This window comes from Vulpes vulpes, chromosome 15 (genome assembly GCF_048418805.1).
Source record: "Vulpes vulpes isolate BD-2025 chromosome 15, VulVul3, whole genome shotgun sequence".
In the NCBI taxonomy this organism is placed as follows: Eukaryota; Metazoa; Chordata; class Mammalia; order Carnivora; family Canidae; genus Vulpes; species Vulpes vulpes.
The window spans coordinates 86,349,486-86,366,380 of NC_132794.1; the positions used below are offsets into that span (position 1 = coordinate 86,349,486).

At 47.7% G+C, this 16,895-nt stretch overlaps 1 protein-coding gene across 50 annotated transcripts in view; it reads right to left on the minus strand.

Annotated features, from left to right (window-relative positions):
• SORBS1 (sorbin and SH3 domain containing 1) overlaps positions 1-16,895 on the minus strand; it is a 228,974-nt gene that overhangs the window by 102,381 nt on the left and 109,698 nt on the right. For 33 of the 50 annotated variants that reach the window (XM_072739597.1, XM_072739626.1, XM_072739615.1 and 30 more), the window contains exons 4-6: positions 12,468-12,536; positions 9,598-9,693; positions 7,379-7,507 (exon numbers count right to left, since the gene is read on the minus strand). In XM_072739597.1, the coding sequence (XP_072595698.1) occupies positions 7,379-7,507; positions 9,598-9,693; positions 12,468-12,536 (294 nt within the window). The remainder of the gene's footprint in view (positions 1-7,378; positions 7,508-9,597; positions 9,694-12,467; positions 12,537-16,895) is intronic. The other 17 variants (XM_072739628.1, XM_072739622.1, XM_072739627.1 and 14 more) reach the window with 1 other exon arrangement.

Genomic DNA, 16,895 nt, shown 5'->3' on the forward strand with positions numbered 1-16,895 from the left:
AATCCTTAGGTATTTGTCTTCTCTTTCCAATCACATAGCTGGAGAATTTACAGGACTTGAGTTTTACACACATTACTACAATGTACTGGCTTCTGTGACTGATGGCAGGCTGCTAATCACTCCGAACTTCCTTTTTCTCACCTATAAAATATGATCTTTACCCTATGGACACCTCACATGGTTGCTGAAGATCTAGAGATCAGGCATGTGAAGGACCCTAAACATGACCAGATCCCTGGCCCAGACATCTCCTTACACTTGGCAGGCCATCAACCACTAGGTGATACAATGTGACAATGACTCCCCACCCTTACCCCCCTGCATCCATCAACTTCTGCTCTGTCTTCCTAAGTTATTTCTTATCCACCTTTGTCAAATGTATTATATCTACACACACATCCTGAATCTCAAGAGGTTCTGAGAGGCCATCCAGTGAAAGATGTGAGCTTTCTACGTGGATATGGGGACACATTATTTTCCATGCTCTCTGGTTCTTGGTTGGGTTGCTTCTGTCTCAGGTGGCACTGACTAACAGATGTGTCGTGGACAGTTGAGTGGAGTCTGTCTCTCCAAAGCGCTAGTCATAAAGGGACTACCACTTTGGCATCATACTGCCTTGTTTGAGACCTTGCTAACTGCACATCCTGCAGCCAATGACAGCCTTGCCTGTGAAACGAGGGGTTATCTACCTATTTTGAGTCATGAGGACTAAATGAGAATATCTGGCATGAAGTATGTGCTTAGTAAAATTGGACTCCAAAGAATATGGAAAAAGTTTCCCCAAACACAGAAATAAGTAAGAGCTGCTGACATCTGCTGTGTGACAGATAGCTTTGAGAACATAATATCCTTAGGGATCAACCCTCTTTTTCTTCTCATTCCAAGTCATTAAAACCATTCCCCTCATCCTGCCCCAGAAAAGGCAGTTCCCAGGACCTCTCTAGGCATTCCTCTCTTCCTTATTGAAGGAAAGTTAAATTTCTAACGTATATCATCCTCTGCTACCTAGTCTTCTGTAACTTCAAGGTTGGCAGCAGCCCATAGCCATTTGTACCTGAGTGTGGCAGGTGAGATTTTACATACATAATCATCAATTATTAACTTTTGGTTGAAAAGACTGTCAAAATGCTTCTTTCTATAAGTGTTACCTCAAAGCTCCTAAAGGGGGAGGAGAACCTAGGAAAGTTGGATTCTAGATAGGTTTCGCAGCCCTTTAAGAGACTGAGACTTTCCAGGACAAGTATAATTTGTTTTATCTTATCTTTCCCTCTCTTTTTTTATACAGCTGTGGCCACAGCCTCCTGATATTTTCTTTTCTCTCATTCTGTGCTAATTTCATTTTGGTCTGCTTTAAAGTTGTTCTGCTGATCAGTTCTTCTTGGGATCTTAGGACAATTTTTACTGAGTCAGATCTGATGTGTTTTAATGGAGTATCTAAGAATTAGATGAGGTATTAAAAGTGGGCCTAATGGTGTTCCAAATCTCATTTGTGTTTATTTTTTTATTCTAGTTGTGTGGTAAAGAATTTAACCTTACCCATAAAGAGGTCTGGCCTTTGCCTTCTGGCTTCTGGGAATTAATCTCTAAACCCTTGGAATGTCATCCCAATGGGGGAGAGGTCTGTGTGCCAGATCAGTAACATGATTTAGCATGAAGGCTTTGAGCCATCAAGAGCTCAACCTCCTAAATAGACTGGAGAGTGAGATCAGCCACATGAACAGTGGATAAAAACTCTGGACACAACAGCTCAGGAGAATTTCCTGGACAACAGTCTAAATACACTGTCACATCTCAATGCTGGGAAGTAATACATCCTGACTCCCTAGGAGAGGTCAATGAAAGGCCTCATGGTTGGTTCTTCCCTAGACTCCACATTGGGCTTCTTATCTTGGCAGATATTAATCTGTATCTTCTCCCTGGAATAAACCATAACTACGAGTATAATAACTTTCAATGAGTTGAGTCCTAGCAAATTATAAAACCTGAGGGTAGTTTTAGGAATCCCTTCAACTAGCATTTGGTGTCAGAGGTGAGAGTGTTCTCAGGGCGCCTGAGTGGCTCAGGTGGTTAGGCATCCAACTCTTGATTTTGGCTCAGGTCATGATCTCAGGGTTGTGAGATCAGGCCCCATATGGGGCTCTGTGTTCAGTGGAGAGTCTGCTTGAGATTCTCTGTCTCTCTTCCCTCTGTCCCTCCTTCCCTCATAAATACATAAATCTTAAAAAAAAAAAAAAAGTAGTAGTAAGGATGTTCTCTTGTGGAGACTTTTCCTTTTTTTTTTTTTTTTTAAAGATTTTATTTATTGGGATCCCTGGGTGGCGCAGCGGTTTGGCGCCTACCTTTGGCCCAGGGCGTGATCTTGGAGACCCGGGATCGAATCCCACGTCAGGCTCCTGGTGCATGGAGCCTGCTTCTCCCTCTGCCTGTGTCTCTGCCTCTCTCTCTCTCTGTGACTATCATAAATAAATAAAAAAAATTAAAAAAAAAAAAGATTTTATTTATTTATTCATGAGAGACACACACACACACACACAGAGGCAGAGACACAGGCAGAGGGAGAAGCAGGCTCCATGCGGGGAGCCCGATGTGGGACTTGATCCCAGGTCTCCAGGATCACACCCCGGGCTGCAGGTGGCACTAAACCGCTGTGCCACCGGGGCTGCCGTTATGGAGACTTTTCCTTCCAACTTCTGAGTTCAGCCCAAATTCTTGTACAGGCACATTCATAAAGAGGACTCTGAGTTATTAGGGGGCAGAGAGTGTCTTTAACTGTTTCCATGTCAATTTTCTCATAGTATCTTTTTGCTACTACCATTTCTAGAGCACAAACCTGTAAGTCAAACCAGAGGAAATGGGTTGATTTAGTTCCAAAGCTAATATGGTAGTCAAGAACCAAGAAGGACTGGAGTAAACTGGCACATGATTAACCAAATGTAAGGGATGAACTGAATTTTGGCTTGTGAGTCAGAACACAGGGACTGATAACCTTCAGGCTAGACCAGAAAGGAAGCTTAGTATCACACCAACCAGTTCATTAGGCTTCCTGTCTCTTCTATCTAGACCTGGTAGGCAAATGATATCAGGAAGCAGGGATAAGGTAACACCTCTCCCAGAGGAAGGGAGTCAGCACTAAGATTACTCAAGCTCTTTCTAGATGTTTCTAATCCAACAATCAAGGTCCACATTGAGAGATTAGAAGGCTGGCCAGGAAGCCATGGTTGGGGATCCAGAGTCAAGGTACCACTTGTAGGCAAGAGTCTGGAGGGTAGGTTTAAACTGGGCAACTCCAAGGGCTCCATCTCGCTCCACCTCAGAGAGCACCTCCATCCTCCCAGTGTTCGTCTGGATGCATATGATTCTTAAATCCACATTCTGAACTCCAAATTTCCAAATGCCTATTAGAAACTTCCTCCTAGGGGCACCTGGGAGGCTCAATGGTTGATCAGGTCATGACCCCGGGATCTTGGGATCCAGTTCCACATCAGGCTCCCCAAAGGGGAGGCTGTTTCTCCCTTTCCCTCTGTCTCTGCCTTTCTCTGCGTCTCATGAATAAATAAAATCTTTAAAACAACAAATAACTTCCTCCTAGAAGTCCTGCCCTTGCCTCAAAACTCAGTATGTCCAACAATGGAATTCAAGATTCCTTTCTCTCCCTCCAGAAAGCCATAGTCTCCAGGAACACAATACCATTCTCCTGGTCAACCAGGGGAAACAACGCCTACTCAGCAGGGAGTCCTGCCCTTCAGTGCTCCTCAAACACACTGCATGGAGCACTGCCACTTCACTTCACTCGTCCAAATGTACTTTCACCCTGGCCCCAGTTTCTCATTTCCACTGCCCTTGTGGCCTCTAACTGAAATTATTGGAAGGCTTTCAGGGCCTCCGGCTGTGCATAACTAGAAAGGTTGCCATCAAAGAACACCTGCTATGTGCCCGGGCTCAGCGCTAAATCTTGGTATGAAAGAGCTCACTGAATCCCAAGGTCATTCCCACTTTCTAGATGAGGAAACTGAAGCTTGCCAAGGCTGAATGAGTTGCCCACATCACAAAGACAGAAGAGGCAGAGCTGAGCCATGACAGGGGGGCTGTGTCACTGTAAAACCAGACCACGTCTCATAAGATGAGGAAGTTGGAGGAAGGAGTGGGAATAGGAGACACTTCTGAAATGTGGGTGTGAAGGGGTCATGAAAGGGAAGAAACCAGGACACAGGTGCTGGGCAGTAGTACAAGACTGGAACTTCCAGTCTGGGCAACTGATCAGCCACTTGTGGACCTGCAGAGAAAGAAGAAGGTGGTGAAGCCAGGGAGCAAGGCAGAGAGGAGGCAGACAGAGCAGCTAGGGGACAAAGGTTGGCCCTGGGGATAAGGAAGGGAGCTGAACACTCTGTGACATTAGCTTTTTGGGAAGGCACTGGGAGTAGGAAGCATGCCCAATCGTTCATTGGCAAGAGACACCTGCTGCCTTATATTTGGGTTCCTGGTCCAGGCTGGACATGGCTGCCTACAAATACTGTAGGAACCTGTTTTCATGAGGCCTATCAAGGTCTATGGACTCCCAGGCTCTATGACAGTACTGGAGACTGATGGGGGAAAGCAAGTTGTCATCCAGAGGCCCAGGTGCAAGGAGCAGAGAGGAATGAGAGGGGAACTAGGGAGCCACACAGACACAGCCAGTCAAGTGCCAGCAGACTGCTGGTCAATGAGCAGTATGGTAGGAAGACAAGATCTCCAGCTGGAAGGTCCCATCTCTAAAGTGACATCCCTTTTCAACCTCACTCCAGTGTTGACTCATTCCAGCCTCTTTGGAACTCCTCTCTGCTCAAATCCAGCTTGCTCCTTCCACCCAAAATGCCCTGGTATGTAATCTCGAATTTGTCCTCAGTGAATGGGATTCTGTTTGTGGGAGGTTAATTCACACACTTCCAAGGTCACAGAGCATTTTAGAACTAGAAAGGCTTGGAAACCATCTTTCCTAGATCCATCATGCTTTACATGGGCTTCAAAGGTGTGGCTTCCCCACAGTCAGAAAACTCAGTAGTAGGCTAGTAGCCCACACCTGACTCTTCCATTGCAAGCAAACGGACTTCTGTCCTCATCTAATGCACCCAGAATTACTCTCCTTTTCCCTCCTTTCTCTCTCTTTCTCACCACAATTCCCAGTGACTACTTAGTGCCTGGCACAGAGATGAATGTCTGTTGACTTGGAATCAATGATCTCCACTTACCAGGAAGAAATAATCTATGAAAATTGATTCACTGTAGAGGTGTGCATGACTGACAGCTATCCCCTAATTCTTCAGTGTATTCATTTTAAAACAAGATTTTTTTTCCACCCAAATTAGCTGTCAGAATTTGTAAGATAGACAATTATTCAGAGACTAGGGAGCTTCCCAAAGTGCTCAAATTATTGCAAGGCACTGTAAGCCCAAGCCCACAGACTGCTGGGTGAAGGCTACTCTCCAGTGTTCTGTTAGTGCTACCCTACAACCAGGAGGGGGAGCTCAAGGACTCTCTCCTCCCACTGGTGCTACCTTTCACCACCAGAGGAAGGGACCTGAACTTGATAAGGTCATTTTATTGAGCCATGGGCTATAGCCATGGTCTTTTCCTTCAAATTATCCCTTAGGATTCTCTCTTCCCCAAAACATCGTTGGGAGAGCTGGATCTTCCTAGTTAGGCCAGGAGAGGCTGGATTAAGCTAGCCTTAGGAAGAAATTTTGCCTTCACTCCTTGTTCTACTTTCTAGGAGGCTAGAGTGGCCAACTGGAGTGGGGCAAAAGTCAGGCATAGGTTGTGGGATATGGGGCCAAGAAGCTACTTTCAACCTGTAGTGCTAGAGGCCACTTATGCCTTCCCTGAGACCAGGAAAAAAGAAGCCCTCCACAGGGCACAACATTATCAGAATGGGGCTGATGTGCAAACCCTAGCCTGACTTCGTCCTTAGGCATCTGCTTTGGTGCTACTTATAGGTGGCTGGGACAGGAAGTCAGTTTCTAGGATGCTGGGCGCTGGCCATCCCCCTCCCCAGAATTCCATCTCATCACAACACACTGCTCCCCACTGCACCAGAGTTTGTGTGCCCCACTGCCTTTTGTCTCCAGTCCCAAGGAGTAGTCTTCACCCCTCATTCCTTTCTCCCTTCATTTCCTTCAAGAAAGATAAGAAAATCCCCCTCCCCTATAGCAGGAGCTCTCAGATATGATCCTTGGGCCATCAGCAAGACTGGGAACTTGTCAGAAATGCAAACCCTTAGACCCTATACCTCAGACCTGTAAATGGGAATAACTGCTAATCCTAAAGCCCTGGCCTGGGGTCCAGCACCCTGGCCTTTTACTCCAGGTGATTCTGATGCGGCTCAGGTGTGAGAACTAGTGGGTAGGGGGGCGGGACTGCCCCACCCTAAGCTAGCTGCCCGTCACACCTTAGTGCTTCTCAACCCCCAGAACACGTCGGGGAGCTCTGGAACACTTTGTAGAGAGGTCAAAATAACTACAATCATAACCTAAAAGTAGCTCAAATCTAATGCTCATTCTGTGCTACTAGCAGGTGCAAAATCTGTACACACTCCATGCTCAAGTAATGCTATGAGGCAGGTACAATTATCAAGCCTGTTCTATAGAGACCACTAGGGCTGAGTCAGGGAATGTCCTGTCCACAACAGCATGGCCACAGGTGGTAGAGGCAGGATGTGAACATAGATCTATTGGGTTCCAAAGTCCCAGGTCTCAACACCACTCTCTAGACACCCTGAACAATGGATCACAATGGGAGGTGGGCTACAGATGGGCTTGTCTCCCGTAGATCCTGGTGTGCAGCGGCCTTGGAATTGCTCTTCTGATCCTGCTGTTTCAGCTGCCAGGTCTCCTCCCCAGGCCTGAGCCCCGCCCCACCCCTGCCCACCTCTTCCCCCCGGAGCTAGGTCAGTCAGGCACCTGCACTTCTTAACCTCCCTTGGCTTCTCTCCCTCTACCGCCCCAGCCCTGTTCCCAAAAGCAGGGATGGCCTCGGACAAACCTAATCTCTAGCCCATCTCACCACTCTCCTCCCATGTCCTTAAGACACCTCTGGTCCCTGGGAATGCAGTCTGCAGAGCCACCAGTTCTGTAACGAGGTTTCTCCCCCTCTCTCTGGTCAAAAGCTGACAAAATGGTGGCTACTGCCATTCCTCTGTCTGAAGCAAGTGAGTACCTATTAATTCAGGGCACCGATCACCACCCATCATAGATGGAACATAGATGGAACAAGGCGCTGGTGTTCTAGAGACCTCTGGGATAATGGGAGGCAGCTGGTGAGTTCACACCCTTCCGAGCAAAAGCATGAGAGCCTCGCTCCCTCCCAGTGGGACTGTGAACACCTCTCCCAGGGAGAGGTCACACACCTGGTTTGCTTTCATGCTGTGGGGTCTCCTGAGGGCTCGTGGGGCCGCTGCTCGGGATTTCCCTGTAGGAAGATGAGGCCCGAAGAGTCACTGCTCCCTTCCCAGTGCAGATTTTTGTAGGATCCATGTCTGAAAAGGAAAGATGCAAAAGAAAAGCCTGAATCCAAGGCTCTTGAAAGATTAAAGCAATAGTCAGTTAGCAACTCATTATAGCCGGGGAATGAGATGAACCTGCTGACAGCCACGCAAAGTCTTATGATCAATGTGGTGGTCAATGAGAATTAATTTGTGGGTGGAAGAGAGATAAATCCCGGTTTCAGAGGTTTTACCACATATCATGAGGTTCAGGGAAAATGGAGGCAACAATGAGTTTTGTATGAGTTATAATTATCAGCTGAAACCTTTCAAAATGAAAGCAGGTTAATTCCTTTTATTAGATGAGACTTAGGTTGGTGAGCAGACTTCTGACCAATTAGTAAGGCACAATTCAAGGAAGAGTTTATGAGAGATTTCTCAAGCTTCCGTTCCATCCTTCTTATGAAAGAGCAAGTTGGCAACATGGGGAATCAAGTTGTTCTATGGAAAAGAAAAAAAAAAAAAAAATCACTGCTCCCTGCAGTTCTCCAGTGGAAAAAGGAAAAGAAGAGCTTCTACCAGTAAGTCAAGATCCTTAAAATGATGACAGGATATGCTGCCTGTGGAGAAAGATCATGGGTGAGAGCCTCACATTCCAAACTTAATGAAGAAAATTCACACCAAAGAAAATGACAAGAAATACCAAACCCTTCAGTGAACAGCGTTCCTTAGGCCCCCAGCTGAGCCTTCCCTGGGCCGACCTCTCCCACACTTCACAATGGCTTATAGCAAACTCAGGTCATCTTTCAGATTTCCACTGAGAAGGATTTCAAAATAGGCTTCAGAAGATCCGGATGCTCCTCCTCTAGGAAAACCAGTGATGAGGAGTCAAGAAACTAATGTAGAACCACACAGTTCTAAAAGGCCTGTGTTTCCTTCTATACAGCTCAGTTGAACTGAATCCCACAGCTCATTTTTTTTCAAATTGCTCACAGCGTAGCCTGGATCTCTGACCTAAAGTTGTCAAGGCTGGGATTATGGGGTAAGGCTTAAGGCGGGCAAAGGGCAGGATGCAGGCTCAGACGTCAACTCCTCCCCATCCCTGTGCCAGGGCAGAGAGAAACACAGCCTCCTCTCCTCCTTTTCCAGGCCAGCAGCCTCTCCAATTCAGACGGAATGACCACTGGTGTTACAGAAGAGAACAGATCTGCCCTATCAGCACCTCTTCCCACTGAAAGCGAAGCACAAAAACACAATGTATGGCAGGGCAGGCAGTGCCCTTGGTGACCATGTGACTTGTCCAAACCTATCAAGAGGATAAGTGACTGAGGTCACAAAAGTACTGGGCAAACTCTTACATGGTCTTTTCAAAAAGGACGAGCAGCCAAATGACAAATCTAGCCCATCCTAGATTCCTGGATGCTTGGCCAGAGTTGCCCAACTCACGAAAGCACCACTGGGATAAAGCGCTACCTGGGCCTCACTTAGGCCGTTTCACACTGAAGGAAGCTGTACACCAGAGCTGACAATGGAACAGAACCCCCTCCTTGGAGAGGAGGGCCAGGAAGTGACCGCAGGTGAAGTCAGGGGTTGGGGAGGGAATTGGCCCAGTGAGCCACTGGCATCTGAGGCAGCTGCCTCAAGTTCAGCCCTACTCAGAGGTTCCCAGTGCAGACACATTTATTCTCAGGGAAGTCTGAAGTTTGTTTGTTTGTTTTTAACTCTGAAGTTTTAAATAAAGTATTGGGAGCTGGAAGCTGCCAGGGAGAGCCATGTACCTCACGCACCTCTGTGTATCACATACCCGACATACCAGAGACCCACAGCAGCATCAGTGTTTAGCCTCTGGACTGACCCTTCTCCTAAAGATAGGAGGGGCAAGGCATCAGTCAGTTCTTCCCCAGACTTGCTGGCTCACAGAACACACACACACACACACACACACACGCACGCACACGCACACATGCACAGGAAGAAAGGAAACCGGCTAAGGATGTGAGAGGGAATAGCTCCTAAACATGCAAGGATTAAGCCTCCACGTCTTTGTTAGAAGAAAGGAAAACCATGCATGATCTGCTAATAATTAAAAAAAAAAAAGAAAAAAAAAAAAAAGGAAAAAGAGAAACCAACCCAAGGAGAGATACCTGGAGGGAGTACCAGGCCTGAAGAGCTTTTCACTGTCTTCACGGGAATTATTTTAACAGCAGAAATAGAGCGTGCACGTAAAGGGTCGGCAGTTGCTGAAAACACAAAAGGATAAATGGTGCATCCAGACAGAACATTTGGGAAACACTCGAGCAGTTGAGGAACTGGGCAGGGACAATAGGAGGAAGTCACCCACACAAAAAGAACAATATGAAGAGCAGTAGATGTGGTCATTTAAAATAGCCTGCTTTCTCTCTGCTGAGTTCTATGCCAAGATGGCAAAACCCCCAGCCCCAACACCATACGCAGGGTCAGCGTTTATCTGTGTCTCCTGTCACATACACCAGGAATGTGCCAAAGCTCTGGACAAGGAGATTTCCAGACACACAGATGGCCTGGCACATAGAGGAAGGGGAGAACACCCAGGGTCCAAGGGGCTCCTGGGAGGATGCTGGGGTGTCTGTGCCAGGGGGGAGGACCGTGAGGAATGGGGGACAGAAGGGAACAAGCTGGTGCACTGCCCGGTTCTCTCAGACATCATAGCTGCCTCCCCACCATCACAACTTCTGGGGTCCTTCCTGTGTCTGTTCTGACAACGATGGTCCTCTGTCCCCGAGCAAATCAGAACCTCCATCTGTTGGGCAGCAGATGGTCTTGCCTAAACCCAGCCTTTCCAGGACGAGAGGTTGCCAGGTATCCAGTGCATACTCAAGACTCAGGGCTGCACCCAAATACACAGCCCAGGATTCCTGACGCCTGGCTGTCAGAGAACTAGCATAACTTCTTGGGACGTGGTCAAGGCTGCTCTCCTTGTAGGGTGCCCCTACTTCTCCATCTGCAGGCCTCCCTGGGCCCCCCACCTTCCCAGACCCTGGAGCCTCCATGGTGGGCACATCCCAAACTCTCCTTCTCATAGCCTGTGGGGAAGCCTCCCCTCACTCTTTCTCTCTCTAATGGCAGCAAATAGAGATGGGAGGTCATGTGCCATGGCACCAGGGTCACCCCAACGGCAAAACTCAGAGGTCTCATGGCCCCACATCTATGCAATAACTGGGGCGTAAGGGCTGTTTGGGAAGCAAGACTATCACTAGTACATCAGAATCATGCCAGTGAGCTGTCAAGGGGACAGGTGGGAGGCAGGCCCGTCAGCCATGGAGAGTTCACCTTCCAGTCCATCATGCTGCCGCTTCAAAAGGCAGTCACATAGCATAAAGCCATTGACGACTAAGTAGACGATGACAAGGCTGCATGTATCGAGATACAAACATGCTTGCACAATTCCATTGTCTGCTCCTTATGACCACCTGGGAGACTGGCTGGTGGGAGATTCATGTCACCATTTTCAGAGGAAGAAGCAAGAGGCTCAGAGCTACTCAGAGTCATCCAGCTCCTAGGCGAAGAGGCTGGAGCTCAGCTGTCTGGGCACCTGGCTCAGTGACATCCCTAGGCCACCATGATGACCTTCAGGGTTACATCTGCTGCCTCCTTTCCAAAGGAGGGTTGAGTCTTCCCAAGTTGAGAGTGGAATCCACCCCCACTTGCCACCTTCTCCCACAGCCCTCAAGTGTCCTCTACGGATGAATTCACAGGGATGGGGTTAATGGCCCCACAGGTTTTAAAAGCATCAGAGCCCTAAGCCCTCCCTACGCTCCCTAGATACTTAAACATGCCCCTGGGGCCTCTCAATAGACATGGCCCTTCAAAACTCCCAAGAGTAAAATTGTCCCAGGCCCTGAGAACATGGTCCCACACAATGAGTGGAGAAGGGTAGCTGGGGAGGGAGCAAGGTGGCAAGAAGCACAGAGCAGCAGCAGGAGATACCTCCTGCCACAGAGGAACCGACCCCCAAACTCACTGGGTCCCCCATTCCCCAGCTCCTCATGTGTTCTATGCCTTCCCTTCCTGGCTGCTCTTCCCGACTTTATGCTTTACCTCGTCTCAAGAGGAATACCTGGCTGAACCAGATGGAAATTACAAAGGCCACACATGTCACTTTCTGAAATTATTCTTTGAGAGATGGTGCATTTTGACTTGCGTGCCCAATGACAGGACTTTTACTCCCTCTCTTTGATACCACAAAATTTAGTGAGATGAGCATGGATGGAATCACTAAAACCCAGAATTTGAAGCAGGAATAAGCACTGCAGAACATCTAATTCCTTGATTTTCTAGATAAGGGAACTCATGCCCGTAAAGACAATGGACCTCCCCAGATGTCTGTCTGTGAGAGCAGAACCAGGACTCATCATTCCACCCATGGCACACTGCCGAAGTGACATAGGGGCCCTGAAGCCTGGCTACTTGGGCAGCCATGCTGAGACGCTGAGGATAAGAAACCACAGGGCAAACAGGACCTCAAAGGTCATCTGACCCACCATTCACTTCCCAGTGAAATCTTTTTTTTGTCCTAAAACTTTTAAAAACTAAACATTGAGGATGCACATGAAACAAATGCCATGGAAATAAGTTATTTCAGCAATCAGAGGTTCTTGCCTCAGGGTCAGGACTGTGAACGTGTCACTATTTACTGCCAGTGAAGGTAAAATGCCGGGAAAGGAGACTCCAGGTTGATAAATGCCACTCGCACCTGGCAAAGGCCTCATCTGTGTACTTGACCTGTTGTTATTCATATCCTGTGAGCGAGGGACAGTTTTTAACATGTGACCCCACAGCGGGAAAGAGTGGCCTTGGACCTGTGAGATGCAAGAACATGTGCCCAGTCTCAAAGTCGGCATCGGAAACAGGTCTCCAGTTCACAGACCAATGCAACCAGTGACTGCTCGTCCCAGGTCAGCGGCCAGGCCCCACATACTCTGTCCCATCTAGAACTGCTTTTGAATACCAGCCAGGGTTCCCTTCAAGAGCTTACCTTTGTCCTGCCCATTGCTGCCTGGTGCCAACCCGTTGACCACGGCTTTAGAAGCACCAACATCACATTCTGAAAGACACACAAGGAGAATAAGGCTTATAATTATGACTCCCCGACATTTATTGAGTCCTGCTGGGAGGACATGTTGGGGACATGCTGGCTTTCTCATACCTGGGGAGGGCCCCCTTTGGTGCCACAGGAAAATTCTGAGAATGTTCTGTGGCTTGAACCAGGAGAGAATGCAAAAGCTGTCTGGCGATGGAAGGTATGCGATAGGTGACCTAAGTTCTCCTGCCTCCTTGCTACGGCTTCATTTCTGACATTTTTAAAAAAATCTGCTTAATTCCCCCAAAATGGTACTTCCTGAATGACAAAGGCTTATCTACTCATTCAGAGGCCAACTCAACTGTATCCCGGGGCATCCAGAGTGAGAGCCGTTAGACGACAGAGACCTCGGGATCTTTGACACCTCCCTTCCTCCCACCCACATCCCCCTTTCCCCCGTCTCACCCCCTGTCCCACATCAGAGGCATATTATCTGCCCCCTGGAACATCTCTGGACATGGCTTCTCTTCCCCCGCCCACTGTCCATTGTCCCCCATTGAGGCTCTTATGTCACTGTCCCAGAGATGACATAGCTTCCTGACCACTCCCCCCACTCCGTTCTGTCCCTTCGTTTCTCCTACACTGTCAGTCTGCATCCAAACAGCAGTTTCTAGATCCTGATCTAACCATGGCCCTCCCTGGGTTAAAAAGCCACAGGGTGCAGGACAGATGAAAGTGAAACAAGACACTGCAATAGGATCTTCTAAAAACAACTCTACTTTAAGTAGATGGTATTTTACTTCTGTTTTGAAAACAAAAATATTGGTCTTTTGTTGGGAATTCAGTCACATATATTATTTCTATGAAGAAAAAATGTATTCTGAGTTCCCCAAAATGGTCAAATGATTGTTTGGAATACAAATTTTTTATTAAGTGGAAGGACTTTTATCTTGGCTTACCTGGTTATATTTAACTTAACTGATCTTCTTGATAATTTTTTTTTTAAGATTTTATTTTTTCATGAGAGACACAGAGAGGCAGAGACATAGGCAGAGGGAGAAGCAGCCTCCCTATGGGGAACCCAATGTGGGACTTGATCCCAGGACCCCAGGATCACAACCTGAGCCAAAGGCAGATGCTCAACCACTGAGCCACCCAGGCATCCCGGATCTTCTTGATAATTAAGAGCAAGCAAACAAGACCCAGTGGCCAGCTGCTCGCCAGGGGACAAAGCCTGGCGATTCATGCTGGATCCTGGGCTCTTCTACCCGTTGGTCCTAACATTTTCCTGCCATGTTTCCCTCCTCCCCTGCCTGTCATGCCCATCTCCTCCGAAGCCCTGAGCTTGTCAGATACTTCCAGTCCTTTAGGTTTGGTTCCCTGCAAGGCCCATGCCAGGAACACCTCCCTCCCCTTTCCTTACCTTGGGGAGATTCTCCTCGTGGCTTGCTTACCTCTAGGTCAGTTGAGACCTTTCTGAGTTCTGCTCAGCTAAAGAAAGGCTCAGAGAGCATCTAAGTCCCACCTCATTCCACATCCCAGAACCCATGCAGGCAGGCCCAGGAAGACAAGTGGGTAGGCAGACAGGACCTGCTGCCCTGAGCCATGTGACCCGTGTGCTTGGAGTAACCGCCCCCACCAACAACCAAGAGCCAACCAAACCAAAAATATAATCATAACAGCTATGGTTTCTTAAACATCTATTTGCCTGGATCTGAGGATCCATGCTAACATTCCATAATTAGCATCTTATTTTTATCCTTTAGACCCGGTCTCCTGGAGCTGAGAATTAGGAACTCCTCTTTCACAGATAAGAAATTTGAAGTTCAGAGAGGATGCCAGGCTTGTCCAAGATCCCTAAGTTATGGTCTGAATTCTGGTCTGCTCCATCCCACAGGGCATCTTGCCCCCAGTAGGAAGAAACATTTAAAAAATTTTTAAAATAAAAAAACGGCTCCTATATATTCTATAAACACAAACTAAATATATTCTATATGAAATAGCTTATATACTATTTCCTCAAATCCCAGGTGCTCCTCTTGGCTGAGACTAGGTCACCCTCCCTGACACAGCTCATACTGATGGGCCAGCCCAGATGCTCCTGGATCCAGACACAAACAGGGCCACTGACCCTCCCCACCAGCAGCCTGGACCTCCGAACACTGGCCCCACAGGTTCTGTGTTACTCGCTGCCCCCTTCCACCTCCAGATGAAGGTTAATTCTCCCAGATGCCAAAATCTCCCTCGCACCTACATTTTAGGGGTGGATGGAAGGAGAGTGTTGGCAAGAAGGCCAGAAATCCAAGTGAAAGAAATATCACAGGTTCCATCACCCCATCTGTTCTTTCCATAACTTTCTCTTCTCCCTGCACCTGTCCTAGTTCCTCTTCACTATCTCCCCTCTGGGGCTCTAAGCCTCGCTTCAGGGCCCCTCATGCTAGCACTGGGGCCGGCTCTAAGCTGCTACACACCTGGCCCCAAGCATTTCCTTTCTTTTCTTCTTTCTCATGAAACATAGAGAAACTTGAAGAAAATTTGCCAAATAATTCCAGCACCTCCAATTCAAACCTCTGTGGCACAGCGTGTTAATGTCCACAGCCTGGCTTTGCCTCAGCGCCACCACACACTGGCTGGTTAGCCTAGAAAAATCCTCAACCTCTCAGGCCTCAGATTCCCCATCTACAGAGTGAGAGGGGCACACACCATGCTGGCCTTTGCAGGTTTGCTAGAGTGAATGAGAGAACACAGGCAAAGCACTTCCCCTGCTGACTGGCAGCCCAGTCCAAACTTGAAATAAAAAGAATGCATCATTTTCATGCTTCTCTTTGCACCAAAGTTTAAAACACAAATGTTTTCTATATAGCTGCTTTCTTTCTAATGATCACTTTTAATGGTGGCATAACATTCCATTAAGTAAATACACATAATGAACTGACTCATTCCCCACCTTCATGTGGGTGATGTTTGTTTACTCCAAATTAAGACAGAAATTCCCAAGAATAGGATTATCAGGTCAAAGGGTCTTGATTTTTTGGACTCTTTCTATGAAATGCCTCCTAGCACCACGCCTGAGAGTGAACCTGGGAGAAGTCCCACAGGCCTGTCCACACCCTCACCCTCCTGCCGGGCCTTTCCCTTCTTCTTCCTTCTGCCCTTAAGCATGCCAGGATTGGCAATACCAGCTTAGGCAAATTCTGACAAAAGATCCAGAAATTTTAAGCTGCGAAGCAAAAGCTTTAAAAAAAAAAAAAAAAAAAAAAAAAGCGTCCTGGAGGGGGCACCTGGGTGGCCCAGTGGTTGAGCATCTGCCTTTGTCTCGGGGCATGATCCTGGGATTCTGGAATCGAATCCCACACCGGGGTCCCCACAGGGAGCCTGCTTCTTCCTCTGCCTATGTCTCTGCCTCTGTGTATCTCTCATGAATAAATAAATAAAATCTTTTAAAAAACAAAAACAAAAGAAAAGCATCCTGGATTGTTTTAAATGACCACAAAACCAAAAAAACAAGCAAATAAAAAGAAATAATGAGTTACAAAGCAGGAGCTCCTGGCAGTACCCAAGTTGGCTTGAAGGGAAAAAGAGGGTATGTAGCCTCTTCATCTGCAGCAAAAGTGCTCAAGGAATCAGAACAAGCCAAGTCCCCCTCCTTGCAAGGAGGAAATCTGAGCTAATAGCCTAGGATGGAACACTGGCCATGCTGTGGGCTTAGTACTTCAGAAGGACTGTGTCACTTAATCCTTACAAAGTCCTAACAAGCCAGTGCTTTCATGATGTCTGTTTCACAGAGGAGAATGCAGAGAAGTGTTCCCCACCGCCCAGAGGCCACACAGTTGGTCTGAAAGGAAGCCCAGTTGAACCAAGCCCTGCACTGTTCCACCTGGAGTCCTCCTTGGTCCTAAGCATACAGTGTCTGGCACAATTTAGGATTCAGCTAAAAGGGCACTATGTCAATAAACGGAAAGGCTGGGCAGCCTGGGTGGCTCAGCGGTTTAGCGCTGCCTTCAGCCCAGGGCCTGATCCTGGAGACCCGGGATCGAGTCCCACATCGGGAGCCTTGCACGGAGCCTGCTTCTCCCTCTGCCTGTGTCTCTGCGCCTTTCTCTATGTGTGTGTGTGTCTCTCATTAATAAATAAGTAAAAATCTTAAAAAAAAATAAATGGAAAGGCTTGTTTTTAATCTGCAGAGATCTCTGATCACACTCCAGAGATAATGCAGAATTAGGAGATCCATTCTTGAATGAGCTGCTACTTGGTCATCTGCCCAACACCCCCACAGCCTGTGGGCCTCAGGAGGCCCCTGGGCACACTCAGAGCCAAGGTGGGCCTTAATCTCCAGATGGAAACTTCTCTGTCTTGAATTCTGGGCTGGAAAGCTGACAGCTG